This window comes from Nothobranchius furzeri, chromosome 7, assembly GCF_043380555.1.
Source record: "Nothobranchius furzeri strain GRZ-AD chromosome 7, NfurGRZ-RIMD1, whole genome shotgun sequence".
In the NCBI taxonomy this organism is placed as follows: domain Eukaryota; kingdom Metazoa; phylum Chordata; class Actinopteri; order Cyprinodontiformes; family Nothobranchiidae; genus Nothobranchius; species Nothobranchius furzeri.
In genome coordinates this window covers 69,677,205-69,694,029 of record NC_091747.1, presented here as the reverse complement: position 1 = coordinate 69,694,029, position 16,825 = coordinate 69,677,205, and the positions used below count along the sequence as shown (strand labels likewise).

The 16,825-nt window shown below is 42.4% G+C and overlaps 1 protein-coding gene across 5 annotated transcripts in view; it reads left to right on the top strand.

Annotated features, from left to right (window-relative positions):
- The window catches only part of pik3r5 (phosphoinositide-3-kinase, regulatory subunit 5), a 38,220-nt gene that overhangs the window by 8,320 nt on the left and 13,075 nt on the right, over positions 1 to 16,825 (top strand). For 3 of the 5 annotated variants that reach the window (XM_015954452.3, XM_015954450.3, XM_015954451.3), the window contains exons 2-7: positions 3,306 to 3,421; positions 10,803 to 10,918; positions 11,009 to 11,077; positions 14,338 to 14,476; positions 14,901 to 14,970; positions 15,489 to 15,663. In XM_015954452.3, coding sequence (XP_015809938.3) covers positions 3,322 to 3,421; positions 10,803 to 10,918; positions 11,009 to 11,077; positions 14,338 to 14,476; positions 14,901 to 14,970; positions 15,489 to 15,663 — 669 coding nt within the window. In that variant the 5' untranslated portion in view covers positions 3,306 to 3,321. The remainder of the gene's footprint in view (positions 1 to 3,305; positions 3,422 to 10,802; positions 10,919 to 11,008; positions 11,078 to 14,337; positions 14,477 to 14,900; positions 14,971 to 15,488; positions 15,664 to 16,825) is intronic. The other 2 variants (XM_015954453.3, XM_070553646.1) reach the window with 1 other exon arrangement.

Below are 16,825 nucleotides of genomic sequence, written 5' to 3'. Positions count from 1 at the left end.
TGTTGTGTGTAGATGCAACCTTCCTCCCACCGACCAGAAACATGCATGTTAGGGTTTAAGGTACATCAGGGGTGTCCAATCCTGGACCTGGAGGGCTGGTATCCAGCATGTTTTAGTAGTTTCTCTGCTCCACCATGCTTGATTCAGTGGCTGAATCAGCTGTGCAGCAGCTCATCAGGCACTGCAGAAGCCTGTTAATCACCTGTGGATTGAAATCAGGTGTGTGACACTGTGACATCACAGAACGGGAGCTTCACCAGTAAACCTCCTCGTCAATCCCAGAGTGATGGGACTGGTCATAAAGGTGAATGAAGCTTCAAATCTCATCGTGTTGACATTAAAACAGTCTTACATTTTCTGCCCTGTTACTGTGACACCAGAACCATTTGATTTCTTAAATAAACACGTCTGTTCCATGTTTCTTGCTGAGGCTGAACCCTGTTTTGTGTTTACGTCTGACCTGTTATGGATTCCGAGGAGTTTAGATAAAACCCAGCAGAGGCCAAGCTGCAGGTCGCCCGTTGCTGATTTGCAGAAGGATTTTAGCGGCTGGTGTTTGTCGGCCGGATGCTGAAACGTTTAAAAATATTTTTTAACATTTTAAGTGTAATTTACACTTTGATTAAAATTAGCCGATGAGAAAATGACAGATTTCTCCCTCCGTGTGTGTGTGTGTGTGTGTGGGTGTGGGTGTGTAAAGAGCAAGTGAGTAATCTGTGGACACCTTTCTCCTGTCAGCCACCATTTTTGTTCGACTTTCGTGTGAGTTGGGGAATTTGTCGTGCTGTCAGGGGAAATTCTGAGAACACGTAACGCCAGAGTTGTTTTCGACGTGATCACTCATCTGCACGTGTCTGTCGTCGCGCTGTAACAACTATCTGGTTGGTTATCACGCGGTTAAGCAGAGCTTTTACATGATCCTCTGAACATTTGAAACCAGCTAGCTGATTATACTCTGTAAAAGAATAGTGAGAAGAAATGTTTAAACGACGTATAGTTTTTAAAACATTATGACCGGCTGTTGGGATTTTAAATAGGCACAACCTAAAAAAGCTTCTTTTTTTTCTCCTGTTTTGGGGAAGTCTCATTTTTGCTTGTTAATCTGGAATCTTTTTTAGTTTCCACACATTCTATAAATACTCAGAAAGAAGGAAGAATAGGTTTGGGTAAATAGTCGGGTAAAAGGTCTATAAAGCACTGTAATCCGTAATAGTAGCCCAGTAAGAAGACCGCTGGTCTCCTCTCAGCCGTTCTTTTGGAGCGGACCCAGGACACGCTGGAGAGTCTCACGGCTGGCCGGGAACACCTTAGGATCCATGTGGCTGGGGAGAGGGAAGTCTGGGCCTCCCTGCTTAGACTACTGCCCCCGCGACCCGACCCCGATAAGCGGCTGAAAATGGATGGATAGATAGAAGGATGGACTCCCTCAGCTGACGTCACTTGGTTTAGCAAAAAAAAAAAAAAAAAAAAAAAAAAAAAATTCTCACAAAAATGACTCTAAAATCCCAAATAATTTATATATGTGTAAAAAAGTTTTAAAAACGAATTTCTGTCGTGTTTCTCTAAACATTGGTTCATGGGAGTCTCTAACTTGCAGTTTGCTCTTTAAATCCCAATTAGACACAGTCCTGTGCTCCGATCTGTCGATCGATAATTTTAAATAGATTTCCCAATCAATCTAATTATTTAATCCTTATAATTTCACTAAACGTAGAAAGACAAAATGAGACGTTTTAATGTTTGTTTTTGAAAAACAAGTTTCTCTTGAAACCCGTCTCCAACCCTTGCAGGTCAGAGGTCATTTGGATCAATCCCGGAATACGACACAAGCTTGACTTCCTCACCAGGAAGGAACAGAAAACCAGAAACTCCACTAGCCAACTGTTTTCGCTGCTGGTGTTAAACTACGTGTGTTGAGGTGATTATGAAGTCTAAAAGTTTCTACTTCTGCCTCGTGACTGGAAATAAAAAATCCGGTAAATAATTATGAGATAAATGGATCCATTTTCTGTAAAAGTGACCTAAACCGTTCAGTTCGGTCACTCCTGAGTCACGCGGATTATTCACACCACTTCCACGCAGACAGCCAGGCCTGCTACGTAACGACATGAAAACTATCTCTTGCACAAAAAAAAAGGTTTGTTAGTTTAAAGCAGTTGTTTCATTTCTCTCATTAAACAGGACTGCTTGTGAACAAAACCTCTGATGACTTAGATTTTTAATTTGAGCAGACCGAGCTGGGGCAGTGGCGTGTCCAGATCTTTTAAAATGGGGTGGCCCAGGTGAGGCACAACTTTGTGCATGGGTGGCACCAATGGTTATGCTTTTTTTGTTTTACCCCCAAGCCTTTTGTGGACAATGAAAAGCCTATTTAAAGGTAAATTAGTGTGGTGGCACCTGGGGTGGCCAGTCAGATTCCAAGGGTGGCATGTGCTACCCCAGGCCACTCCCTGGACACGCCCCTGAGCCGGGGACGCTTCGCTGACTTTTGTTTAAGGAGATGTGAGTAACCGATCTAATACAAGTGACCTAGTTCCCCTCAAAAGCACCGGTGCCGTTTTCAGGGGATTTTATAGATCATGGCCACCGGACCGTTCTGATCAGCTACCCTTCTGTTTTCACCGAGCTGCTTTCCACTCCCTCAGCTTCTTAAATGATGCAGCCTGAAACCTCAACTCTCCTCTTCCCACCGAAGTTGTTTATGCTTTCAAAGACGAGCGAGATTTAGAAATCAGTGAGGAGACGGGTTCATAACAGAACTGAAACAGCTTGCCACACCTGGGTTTTCCTCAGTTGGCGCATAAAAAGCAGCCGTGTGCATCGATGACCTGAAAGGTAAAGAGCAAAGAACGAAAGAAGCAAAGCTGAGAACGTTTAGAAGATAACTGGAACTGTATGGAAGGTTTCTGCTTTAGAGTGTATTAAAATCGTGGCTGCTGGTGGTTTCGATGTCACTGAAACGGGCTGTTTGAGGTTCAGCAGGTGTTCATTAGCTTTGACCTGAGCTCTATGTGACCTCAGCAGCAGCGAAACACAAATAAATGTGTTTTTATTTTCTCACTCAAACAATGAAGAGAGCTTTCTTTCATGCAGGTCTCATTTTCATACCTGCTGATCTGTGTTTATGTAAAACAGATGTGATGGCTCAGCCCAGCGTCTGAAAACAGAGGAGTGTGTGTGTGTGTGTGTGTGTGTGTGTGTGTGTGTGTGTGTGTGTTTAATACAGTAATACCTTCTACAGAAGACACGAGTGGGCATGGCCTTGTGTGTTCATGTGAGCAATATTGGTTTTCCTTCCTGCTCAGGACCTGAGCCGTGAAGATGCAGCACACCACATGCACAGAGGACCGGATCCAGCACGTCCTGGACCGGTGTCTGGACGGGCTGAGAAGAAGCCCCATGGCGGCACACTCCTGGAACGGTAAGATCCTGGTCCATCCTCATTTAAGCTGTGTGTGTGTGTGTGTGTGTGTGTGTGTGTGTGTGTGTGTGTGTGTGTGTGTGTGTGTGTGTGTGTGTGTGTGTGTGTGTGTGTGTGTGTGTGTGTGTGTGTGTGTGTGTGTGTGTGTGTGTGTGTGTGTGTGTGGTGAAGTCGGTAAGAAAAGCCTTGTTAAGCTGAATATTTAGCAATAAATAACATTTTTTACTACCGTATTTTCCGGACTATAAGCCGCTACTTTTTCCCCACGCTTTGAACCATGCGGCTTCACTGAAGATGTTCCTTCACCTGCCACTAGGGGGCGCTTTAGCAGAAAGTGAAATAGGTGGAAGTCAAAAGCGGAAATCGAAGAAAGTGCTCATTTTAATTTAGCACATGCAAGCAGCCAGTGTCGACAGCACCACGAAGAATTTGTTTCAAATCCATACCCCCTCATCATGGTAACTACACGTATGAGTTCATATGATGCCACATTTAAGTTGAAGGCCATTGATCTGGCAGTAGAGGAGGGAAACAGTGCTGCCGCACGTAAGCTTGGCATGAATGGATCCATGGTTCGGCGCTGGAGACGGCAGCGGGAAGAACTCATTCAAGTCAGCTTCACCCGGGGATGATGACAGCAACACGGACAGCGACACCGACATCGCCACAGAAAGGGTATGTGACGAAGCTCTTCTGAGGCTGTTCAACTCCGACACTGAAGAAGAGGACTTTAATGGCTTTAGCGCGCAAGAGGAAGATGAGAGCGAATGACTTCTTCTGGTAGGCAAGTGTGTTTTATTTACTAACCAGGCATGTTTTGTGTGCAGTTTTTATTTTCTAACCATCCAGGGCTTATTAATGCTGAGTCAGCGCTGTTCTTTTCTTCTAAACATGAAAATGACCGGTAATAACGCGTCAGTTCTGTTTTTATTTTATAACCATTCAGAAATATGAACGCTATCAGCGCTGTTTTCTTTTATAAACCTGCAGGCACGTTCACCCGTGTTTAAAATTCCTTTTGTTGAATTAAAACAACGAAAAACCTCTGTGTAGTGTCTTTCTGTCTAATTATCTTATGTTATAGCCGTACATGCGCTGTGCGCCGAAGACCCGCATGTGGCTGCTGCGCCGCGGCTTGTATTTGAGTGTGGCATGTGTGTGTGTGTAGAAAACCTTTTTTTTTTTTATTGGTGCGGCTTATATTGAGGTGCGCTCTATAGTCCGGAATTTACGGTATTTAGTCTATTCTGATCAGATGCTGTAGTTAAACTTTGGGGAATGAAACATCTAAAAAAAAGTATTTTTATGCTAAACTCATCTTTAGCATCCTTTTGCGCTGCCATGTGGGTCTTCACTGCCTCTAGAGACACTTCCAATGTTTAAAAAAACCCGTCCGTCCATTTTCCTTCAGTGTTTGTTTTTAGGAATTATCTGCTGTTTCCAAAAAGAAGGAAATTGCAATAGAACCACCTCTCGTGTACAGAGACAGCTGTTGGAGGAGCCGCCAATCTTCTCCGAGCCCCTCCCAGATATCAGAGCTTCTCGGCCTATAGCGGCCTGAGCGAGGGATGAGTGGGCAATGCTAGCTTGTATTCTTAAGTGACAAGAGCCCTAGAACGGGTCAATCTGGAGGGTACTGAAACTGTTGTGAATTAAACAAATAAAATAGCTTTAGTCAGGACGTTTGTGCAAATAGCTTCATGAACATGTGCAGTATCAACCATAAAGCTGGGAAAAAGTCATATGTCTCTTTATTTTTATTTTTTATAAGTTTTAGAATGACTGAAAGAACACGAGGAAGGTGTTCTTATTATTTTGTTAACTGAAGCCAAATGAAGGCCGGGTGAGCCACCTTTTGTGTTTCTAAGAAAGATCATCTAATGTAGAGGAGTGATGGAGTTGGAGCTGTTTTGTTGGAGTCTCAAGCAGAGCGTTAGAAGAGTAGTCTCTCGCTATAGTAGAAGATCTGTTTATGTTGTCTGTGCATCTGCTGCTACCAGATGAAATGACAGCTCAATATCTGTTAAAGTGATTGAGATGTGGCTGTTTTTGTGTCTTATGAAGTCATTTTGCTGTGGCAATGCTATTAAATTAGGTTTGTTATTAAAGGATTCATGGGATGGTTTGCTAACCAATTAGATTCTAGTAGTTTATGGCAAATTTTGCACTAACTCTTAGGTTTTAAAAAAACGAATATCCGCCCCTCCAAAAACTTGCATCCACACCACCTCGTTTAAAAACAAAACTCTGTCCACACGTACCCGGATAAATACGTTGTTAAGGACATGCCAGACCTGTAGGCGGCAGTACTTCCCCCGTTCTTAACCTCGTCCTTCGTCTGTGGTCTTCCGCAAGGAGCAGTAATTCTGCTTGCAAAAACAAACAAGCAAAAAGCGCTTGGACAATTGATAAAGCGAGCGCAGCTCTGAGGGCATCCATGCTGTCGGCTAGCGTAAACACAGGTCGCACACGTGATGTCAGCATTTTTTTGTCGCGGAAAGTGACGTTGCGGACCTTAAAACTCCGGTTTTGTCCGTCCACACGCAGACACCCAAAACGGAGGAAACGCAGATCTTCACTTTGGCCGGAGTTTTTAAAAAGATCCGTTTTTGTGTGAAAAAACTCCGTTTTCGTGTGGATGGCAGGCCAAAACGTAGAAAAATATCGACGTTTTGGCAGATCCCCGGCTACGTGTGGACAGGGCCTTAGGTGTGTGTGGCTCTCTGCCACTCCAAAACCAAATTTTAGCTCAGTATCTACAAAGTGACCAAGTTTTTGTGTTTTCTAATGTCTGTGGCAGCCATCTTGGATGTTGTTGCGCTGGCCTTTCCAAACTGGTTAGTCCACCGGTGTTTGTCCTGCTATGAAATAAAATATCTGCATGCTTATGCAGATTTGTTGGAAGTGCAAAACTTATTTCATTAGGAACTCGGTGGTTTCTCAGAATGTAAAAAGCAACATGTTTTCTTGGTATCCTCTACCCCAGTTCACACATTAGAGGAACTGTGTGCTGTTTTTAACTTGCAGTGGTTTGTTGCTGGTGTGTCAGCCACAGCCCAGTGTGTCAGACCTGGAACTAGCACATGCTTCATGTGCACATGGAGGTGGCTGAGCTTCTTGTTGGTGACTCTGTTGCCTTCAGATCTGAGGAGCGTATTATGGGGAGTTGGAGGAAGTTGTGTGAATAAGAAAGCTGGGAGGAAGTGGTGGCAAAGACCGCAGCGCGTAGATGGAGGCATCATGTGACAGGAGTAACAGCGCTGCAGGGTGTAGAAAAACACTTAAAATAGGACGAAAGTTCGGATCAACATGAGCTCACAGACTTCAGTCGATAACACGCACACACACACACACACACACACACACACACACACACACACACACACACACACACACACACACACACACACACACACACTCTGATATCTGGTTTCTTCACAGCTGCTGATTTTACCAACTCTAAAGACTTTGTTTTGCTCTGTTATCTGATGAATATTTTATTATGACGCAAATCACCATTTTTTTATGGAGATGTGAGATACTCTCCTATAGATAGCTTTATTAAATGGTAAATGACCTGTATTTGACATAGCGCCTTCTAGAGTCCTGGAACCCCTCAAGGCGCTTTACAACACAATCAGTCATTCACCCATTCACACACTGGTGGTGATGAGCTACGATGTAGCCACAGCTGCCCTGGGGCGCACTGACAGACGCGAGGCTGCCGAGCACTGGCGCCACTGGTCCCTCTGACCACCACCAGCAGGCAACGTGGGTTAAGTGTCTTGCCCAAGGACACAACGACAGCGACAGACTGAGCGGGGCTCGAAACTGCAACCTTCCGATTACGAGGCGAGCACTTAACTCCTGTGCCACCGTCGCCCCACATTAAAATACAGCAGCCAGTGTTTCCTAAAGAACATTTCCGTGTAACACCTGCTGACGCGTCCATCCATGGAAGCTAGCTGAGCTCCATAGATAAAGACTCTTAGAGCGATGGAGGGATGACATGAACCCAAGGGTACTTTAACATGTCACTTGTTTTTGTGTCAGATCTCAGTTCTGTGTGGTTTGAAATGGGGGTTGTTGTAACAGCCTGGCCATTCCGGCCACCGTAGTGCGAGAAGACAAACTCACGCGAGGTTGGTGTGTAGGGGGAGAATAAAGATGGCTGAATAAAGCACCGACTAAGATCGGGCTCCGTCATGATTAATGATCATTCTTATTCATCTATATGAAAAACACAACAGTAGTGATGGTTGTTTTGCTGTTTACCTCAACTTTCTTTTTCACACTGGTAAACAGAACCAGAGGTTAGCTAATGTTGTTCAATACCATGCCGCAAGAAACAAAAGTCCTGACAACTAAACCTAATCTAAAGGTTTAGCTGTCGCCGTGGCAGTTCCAAAGGGCTAAACCTCAACCAGAAGAAATGCTTCCTGCCATATTCACGTTCACAAACGTCTGGGTTACTCTTTTCTCTTCTGTTTGTGTTTTCATTGAGAATAGTTAGCTAAAAGTGAAGCTAGCATTAGCTTAAGTCCTGTCTGTTCTTCACCTTGGCTCACTGTAACACACCCCTTACATCTGTCCCATCTGTCACCTCACACAGAAGTGGGCTCTCCTTTATGGTAAATGTCAGTTTATAGTGTGGAAAAACATTATGAGCATATTTGCTCGATGAAATCAGAACAAATGTCACTTCTGGCCTTTTAAGGTAAATAAAATTTTTAATGACCAATTTTGTGATTTTGTGTGCTTTTTCCATCTGGTGGAAATCCTATAAGGCCCCTGGCACAGACTTATAAAATGTCTTTAAAACTGTTGGTGCATTTCAGGAAATAAAAAATGTGTACGTAAACAGCTGAGGGCCCAGAAGTGAGCCTTAGGCAGCAGGAGAAGACAGTCAACATAATCTGTTGATGACTTCATGAAAAATCTTTTCAAAAATAAGTCCTGTTGTCTTTGTTTGAACCAGCATAGAGTCTTAGATGTCCTAATCCACCGTCATCAGTTAAATTATGTTTTCCTCTTAGGTTTATTTGATTGATTTTGACTTGTGGTGCTCCCCAGGGTTCACGTCTCGGCCCCCTGCTGTTTGAAACCTTCTTTCTTTATTCAAGGCATTTAACAACCTGGTTTCAACATATTACCTTCCATTGCTAATCTCAGTCATGAATCTCACAGTAAAAAGATTTGAGTTAGCCTCAGATATTTTAAAAGTCGACAAAAATATATTCATCACCTTTTTATTGGCATCCATTAAATCTACCTTCAATTAGGCTGAATACAGCGGTTCTCTCATCACCAATCACAAGCAGGATTCTTGGTAGTGTAACGGAATTGAAGTGATGTAACTATCTAAAGTTGTATTTTAATACACTGTAGGTAGTTCACTTTTTATAAACAGAAGAATAGGCTGTTTTTATCATGAGGGAGTTTAATTAAACACTCTGTATTGACTTTGAGACAAGAATAGAGAGAGAGATGGGATCGTTTGAGACTCTTTAATTTCTGAATTATAAATTCTAAACAATCTACCAGGACTAACTCTGTGATGAATGAAAATGGATTCGGATGTTGTGTTGGTGCGTGTGTGTGTGCGTGTGTGTGAGTGTGTGTGTCTGGTTCAGACTCTCTAGGCTGACGTCACTGAATCTGGTCGTCTTTGTTATGACTAGATATCACGAGGCTTATAAAGTGATGACATGAGCCGCTATTTTGCCGTGTACGTACCCAGTGGGGGTCTCCCAGGTAGATCAGGAAATGCCAGGTCTGGAGACCTCGGAAGTACGCTGGAGCTGTCGGTGCAGCGATCACAACGTTTCAAAGCCCGTCTGGAGGGTCGACCCCGGTACCGATCGGCAGCGTCAGCAGGTGCTCTTATTTTGAAAAGGATGTCGTCTGGTTGTTAAACGATGAAAATCTCCAGCTTCACAGTTCTTAGTTTAAAGAAGAAAACACATCTGGACAGGCTGTGCTTATCTTTAGGATGACGATGACTAGAACTGAAGTCAAAATGGAACTGACTTTAAAATGGCGTTGCCTTGTTTTATATCTCTGAATTGTTTTAAGTTTCAGTAAAGTGGATTGGACACTTGAAGTCAACACCAGATTCTCCTGCGGCAGCCGAAAGCTCTGATTGGTTGGAACAATGTGTCATGCGTTTCTATGGAGATGAGGATCAGTATGTCTGTGCCGTAGTCCTGTTTTCATTAAACATAAATCATGACATATTTATTTCACAGATCATTCACTTGATTATTGTTGATCAACATCTGTTTTGCTTAATAATTTTAATCACAAATAAAGCACTTTGATTAAGTAAAGTTTCTTCTTCTCCTTCGGACTCTTCTCCTGGAATGTAAACAGTCTGAGGAACACCCGACCTTGGTTTTTCTACACGGGTGTTATTGTGCACAGGGGGCAGCTGTATGGAGTTGAAAACAATGAACTTCATAACCTTACAGTAGCACGCACACTAATATAATGCTGACATTTCATCCAAAGTAAAAGATTATGGATGTGAAACTGGTAAACAGCAGGCATGTGTATTTTTGAAATTCTGGCGATGCGATACATATCAAGATACAGGGGAGACGATACGATATATCACGATATATTGCGATACATTCAGTCAGACGTTACAAGGAATTTTTTTGCTGAATTTATTGTTAGAATGTTCAATAAACAGTCAAATTGGATACGTAACGTGTTTAACATGAGGTATCTGAACCATGATGGAGGGATTTACATTTCAGTGGTGGAAACAAAACCCGTTGCACACTGCTGCCAACTAGCGGGTGGCGATTGAATTGCACAAAACGAAAAGAAAATACACAAATGTTTGCATGTAAATTCTTTCAAGAATTAGATACACAGCTTTTGAATATTGATGTAATAATCACAGGAAAAAATATCACGATATATTGCCATATCGATATTTCCGATACACGGCTTTTGAATATCGATATAATATTGCTGGGAAAAATATCACGATATATTACCATATCGATATTTTCTTACATCCCTAGTAAACAGGTATGATGAATTCCTACTGAAAGTCAAACTTGAGGCTCACTGTAGGTCAGGGTAGTTAGCTTCAACCAGAACAAACCAACACGTTTAAATATCAAGGATAACGAATAAATGTGGAAAAAACAGGAGAGCTTAAGCTGGATTAAAAAGCTTGTGGCATCTTTTCCTACTATTAAACATTGAATCCTAATGTCATTTGCTTGACCTAGGTTTTTATCCCGTTTCTCTGTTTCCTATTTCCCTTGTGGTTTTTTACTGTAGGGAATGAGACATTTGAAATATTCGAGTAACTTTTTCCATTTGTCACATTAAGTAGACTGAATTGTTTTTTGTTTTATTTCAGTGCTGATGTGTTCGGCAGGTCAGTCAATGAACCGTTGGAGCTTGGAGGAGCTGGTGAAGAGAGACCCTGAGAACTTCCTCATCCTTATGCAGCAGATCATCAGGAAAACCAAAGAGGTGACAGCCATGGGCCTTTCTCAAAGACATTACGTTGCGGTGGATTTGATGAATGCTAACACCCGTGTGTGTTCTGCCTCGTGCGTTCAGGTTCAAGAGCAGTGTCAGTACGAGCTGGTGGTTCCCCTCGCTGTCATGTTCACCTCCACCCTGCTGCAGGTACGGGGCGTCCGCACCCCAACATGACATCAACACATTTAACCTGATTAATCTCCACATTTAAGAAAATGTTCTGTTCCGAATGTTTCTTATTACAGTTCCTCATTTCAAACCACAGCGACGTCAGATAGCGGTGCCAGTTACAAAAGCACTGAATCTGCCTCACAAACTCTCCCGTGGGTCATTCCGGTGGAGTAAAAGGAGTCTTACGCCATTAAAAATCCTCCGAGCGAGTGAACGGACCTCGATTAAAACGTCAAGTGTTGGGAATCCTTATTTCCCAGTTTTAACATTTTGAGAATCACTTCCCTTTTGTTTGTAGAAGTTTTTTTGCAGTAGGAAATAAAAACACCACTGGTGTGAGATTGTCTTGCTGCTAATTGTTTAAAAATTCACAATAAGACGACAAATCACATCATCCATATTGTGATGAATGGCACATGAATACAAGCCTCATTAAGACACTAATGCTACTTAATGATGCTAATTAGTGTGATTTATCACAGCCCTGATCCCTCAAAACGCTTCTTCTCCCTTTAGGACAATTCTCCTGTCATATCTCAGAGTTGTCTCATTGAAATGTTTCACATCAACTAACAAAGACCAAGAGAAACTCAGTAAATACAGAATTCAGGTATCACCATATTTTTTATTTGTATTTATTTTTCCGTCATAAATAAAACACATGAAAATGAAAATAATTATCTAATAAAGAACATAATAATAATTATCACAAGTACAAATTCCTCTAGTAAATTAAACAGTTTCTTTAGATATAATTTATGAGCGAAAAGGTATAGGCTGAAGTTAAACTTATTTAAGCCTACCCATTAATTCATTACAAAAAAATCGACATTGTCATAAACATCAAAAGTAAATAAACATATAAAAAATACAGTTATTACATGCAACATCCTAATTTCAACAAAATCAATCAAGAGGTATAAAACGTGTGACAAAACTAATTTTGGTGCACTTGGTAATTACGTAAGGCATTATTTTTAAAACTCTTTTTGAATATTTTCAACGAGCATGAATTTTTTAATCTATCTTCGAGACTATTCCATAAACTCACTCCTCTTACTGAGATACATCTTTGTTTTTTATTGGTTCTAATATTCTTGAAAATGAAGAGGAACAAAGCCTTTCAGACAAGCGTGAGCAAGTCAGGGACCACTGAAGCTAATAACAGGTTGGTACTCTCTTGGCTACTTCAGTCAAAGGTTTACAATAACTGCTAATATGTCTCTCCCATCACTGTGGAGGAGTTTTGTTCCACTCTTCTGGACAGAACTGTTTTAGTTCAGCCACATCAAAGGGTTTTCCATTATGAACAACCTGCTTAGGGTCAAAGGTCCGACATACTCCTTCATTCATGGTTCCGTCAGTTATAGCAAAGGCTCCAGATCATTCAGCAGCACAGCAGCCCCAGACCATCACACTACCACCACCATGCTGTTCTGGAATGCAGCACCCACTTGTGTTTTCTCAGTTGCTCAGTGCAGAAATGCAGCCACTCGCCAACACTCGTCTGTGTGAGCGTGACCGTCAGAAGGCTGAGCAACAACCTGTAAAATAATTATGCTAGATCAGCCTTTCTCTGTGGTGGCCACTAGGAGCCGATAGGGATAATAAACAAATAAACATATTACTAATAAATCTCACAACAAACAATGTTGTGAGATTTGTTTCTGTTTTGAGTGATTTGGTCTGTTGAGAGTTTAATTGTTTAATCTGTTAGATTGTAACTGACAGCAGCTACGTTTAAGTTTCAGTTTCCCTTCTGACTGAAGGGCTGCTGCAGCATGGAGGTGTAGACTAGTGATGTGCCGGTCGCGAACGAACCGGCTCTAAGAGCCGGCTCTTTGAAGTGAACGACGGGAGCTGGCTCGTCATTGGGAGCCGTCCCCTCCCCTCCTGCCCTGGCGAAGGCCACAGGCGATTGGTCAACAAGTGTAACTGTGTGTCCAGACTGTCCACACACAGAGCAGTAGGGGCGGGGAAGAGGGAGGATCAGACTCAGACACACAGCAGAGCACATGCGGGCGGAGGGAGACGAGAGGGAATGAGGGAGGAAAAAGGCGAGCGCGAGAGAGGAGAGTGCGACGAAGACGGTGAGAAAATGAGCGCCAGCAGTCAGAAAGTGGAGATTTCTTAAAGTGTTTAGTTATTAAATCCATAGAAATGATAAATATTTGATATATTGCTTTTTTACATTAGTAAATCATTTTACATATAGTTTAGCATTATTTTGGTTATAAATATACTCTACGCCAGTGGTACTCAACCTTTTTTGACTGATGTACCCCCTTTGAAATATTTTTTTCAGCCGAGTACCCTCTAATGAGCGCAAAAGCATTGGGGGGAGGACTCTGGGATTTTGGGATAATGAATTTAGCCTACTTCTACTGAATATAAAACACATTTTATGAACTTTTACTTATATTTTCCTAAAATATTTATTAAATAATTATTTTTTAAAAGATTTTCCATGGATACTATTTTTTTAAAATGAATGTACATTTTCTCACGTACCCCCGGAGTTTCTTTTCGTACCCCCAGGGGTACGCGTACCCCCATTTGAGAAAGGCTGCTCTACGCAACAGAAAATCTGAGGAGCCACTTGGGAGCCGAAAGAGCCGGCTCCCTAAAAAGAGCCGGAATTCCCATCACTAGTGTAGACCCAGTCATCCTGGACATGATCATCTGAGAGTTTCAGGTGAAACCAGCTGGACGCTTCTGGTTATGTTGAAGACTTTTGCCTCTCATCCGAGAGGCTTCCTCGGTTCCCATACTTTAACACACTGGTTGTGCTGCAAGTCTTTTTCTTTCTTTCTTGAAAACACATTTTGGTCTGATTGAAGGTGATGTTGCTGTTCATAGAATTAAAATTCATGTTGAAGTTCTGATTATGTCATCAAGTAGGACCTGCGGTATGCTGGCTCATTTAAAACTTGTAACGTTTTGGGATCCTGCCACTTCGGGTATCGGGAATCGATAGGAACCGGAATTGAATCGAGGAACTGGAATCGGAATCATCCAGATTCAAATGAAGCCGAACCCTACCACGGGATTGGTCTCTTTTGATCTTTTCGCACAAATGAAATCATCATTTAAAAAGTTAATTTTGTATTTACTCAGGTTTTCGCTTTGGTAATGAAATAAATGTGCGTGCTGAGCCGAAACATCTCAAGTAAAAACAAAACTGGGCAAATGCTTCAGCTGCTCTCATCCAGGTGTTGTTTGTCTTCTGGTTTCAGACTCCGTACTGTCCTCAGAGCTCAGAGATCCTAGAGGACGCCATCGAGGTGTTTTACACCTTCCTCACATGGCCCGAGCCTTACTGTGGCGTGTGCAAGGAGCTCCTCTCCACACTACAGCTGGAGATCAAAGCTCCGGGTAAATAGTCATCCGTTTTTCTGTCTCTGATTTCTACTGAAGCACATTTGCAGTTTGTTGTGGCACCCCCTCTAGTGGCAGTTTGTAGAAATGCAGCTGGAGTGAAGATGGCAGGATGATGATGATGATGATGATGATGATGACATAATAAAAGCCCAAACGGAACAAAAATCAGGAACTGACAGCAGAGACATTTGCGGGAATTGTCAGAGGAAGTTGTTTGAATGTACCGATGAATGAATCTATTAGAACAAATGAATGAATCTGTAAACTGTGTTGAGTTGAATCAAGTGTAGCCGTACACTGGTTTCCATTAAACTCAGATCACGTTCTTTATTGGTGTGTTCCTGGGTTTGTTTATTTATCTATATACACTTTCATCTGATCTATTTTTACACTTTTTGTTTTTCTGCCTTTCTTGCAGGGATTTCCTTTCAGAGGCTGGTTAGAGAAGAACAGGGCCTAAACATCCCCAAACTAAGCCCAAAAACCATGTAAGCCCGTAGTATTTCCCTACAGTATACACGTGAGAGTGCTGGAAATGTTATTGACAGCACAAAACGTAATGTTTATGAAATATTGGGAATTTTCCTTCGGTGTTCCATTGTTGTCCTAAAGGCTTCTAAAAGTGATCTCTGAATATGTTTGTGTAATAAAATCCCCTTGCTGTGAGCTGGTCAGGAATAAATTAAACCAAATATTTTCATTCCAGTTTAGAATATAATTCAGTTTTCAGCTGTTTTCCTGTTAAAAGTGGCACAAATAGCGCTCCCGTCACTGCGGTCTACCACGAGTGTGCTCAATGTGAAAAAATAACAGCTGCTTGTGACTTTTTAAGCTATATTTGCTTGTGGTTAGCTCTCATCAGAGCTGGAAAATCCCTTCTCATGCCCCTTTAGTAATACTCATATCCTATGATGATGATGATCTGCTTTCAGTCCAGTTCTGCCCCTCAGCTTCCTGCGTGTCACGTTGTCTGTACCTACACTCACTTACTGTCTTCTGCGTCCAGGACTGTGTTGCTGATGAATCCAGGTGAGGTTCCTGCTGACTTTCTCTCGGTGGCCGAGCAGCTCAGCCACATTCAGCACTCGCAGAAAGACACCTACATCACGCTGATTAAGCACGCCTTCCAGTCCACGTTTGGCACCAAGTGTCCTCTTCAGAGCATCCACAAGGTCCTGCAGGTGCGTTCAGAAAGATGGGAACACTGGTCGTCTGGAATTACAAAAGCTAAAATAGAAGCCCTTTCACTACTTTAAAGAGCAAGTTCACTGAGTCATCGTTATTACTTGTTATGTTTGGAATACGTCGATCACTCCAAGTTTCACATGCAGGCTAAACATTAAAATAATCTTTTTCCTGCCAGGGGCGGATTTAGGACTGAAGAAGATCCGGGGCTTGACACACACACACACACACACACGCGCACACGTGACACGCACTAGTCAACATCATATATATTTGTCTTGTACCACATAATTTTTAATCTGAAGCTACACATTAAGCATATTCAGGGCAGAGTATTGTTCCTGTTAGTGTTTAGTGTGAGATGATAGTAAATATTCCCTTTCTTTCTCCATCAACTTTACCTGATAAGCTAACTTTAAGCAAACCAGCAGCACAACAAATATTTTCAAATAAGACTCACAAACCTGAGTCAACACCAGTCTCATCAAAGCTGGGGTTCTGTCGTAGTACTTTTGGTCTAAAAAACGTCCTTATGTCCATCTTCACTCATGCGTTTCAGGCAGAGAGTGTAGAAGAAGCCGGCTGCTGAAGGGCTTCTTCTTCAGTGGTGGAGGCTCAGGCAGGCTGTATACAAACTACTGCCAGCTGCTCCCTCTCTGTTGGACTTTGGTACTGCATGTTACTTCCACGATTTAGATCTGGGGCTTTCCATTAAACATCCGGGGCTTGAGCCCAAGTAGCCGGGCCTAACCCCGCCCCTGTTTCCTGCATTAGCCACCCATGGCAAATAGACAGGGAAATGCTCAGATTCGAAAAGTCAGTCAGATCTGCATCATAATGTAAATTAACGTTCACGGACTCACCCTTCTTGGCTCTCAACGGGGAAGGATGCTGATGATGTACCATCCAGGGTGTGTAATATGTAATCATAGGATGTCCAAGGAAGGTCTCGCCTTTCCCGCCTCTGATTGGCTGGAAGCACTCTCATACAATTGGCTATTTCATGTAAGAGGAAACCATCTTCCCTTGCTGCAGGAATTTCATGTTACAGCCAGATCTTGAGGAGTTTAGTGGAGAAAATGTGAACTCATCGCTAAAATAATCATCCTGTCCTGTTTTGCAACAAATCAGTTTCAGTTTGTTTTACATAAGAATCTG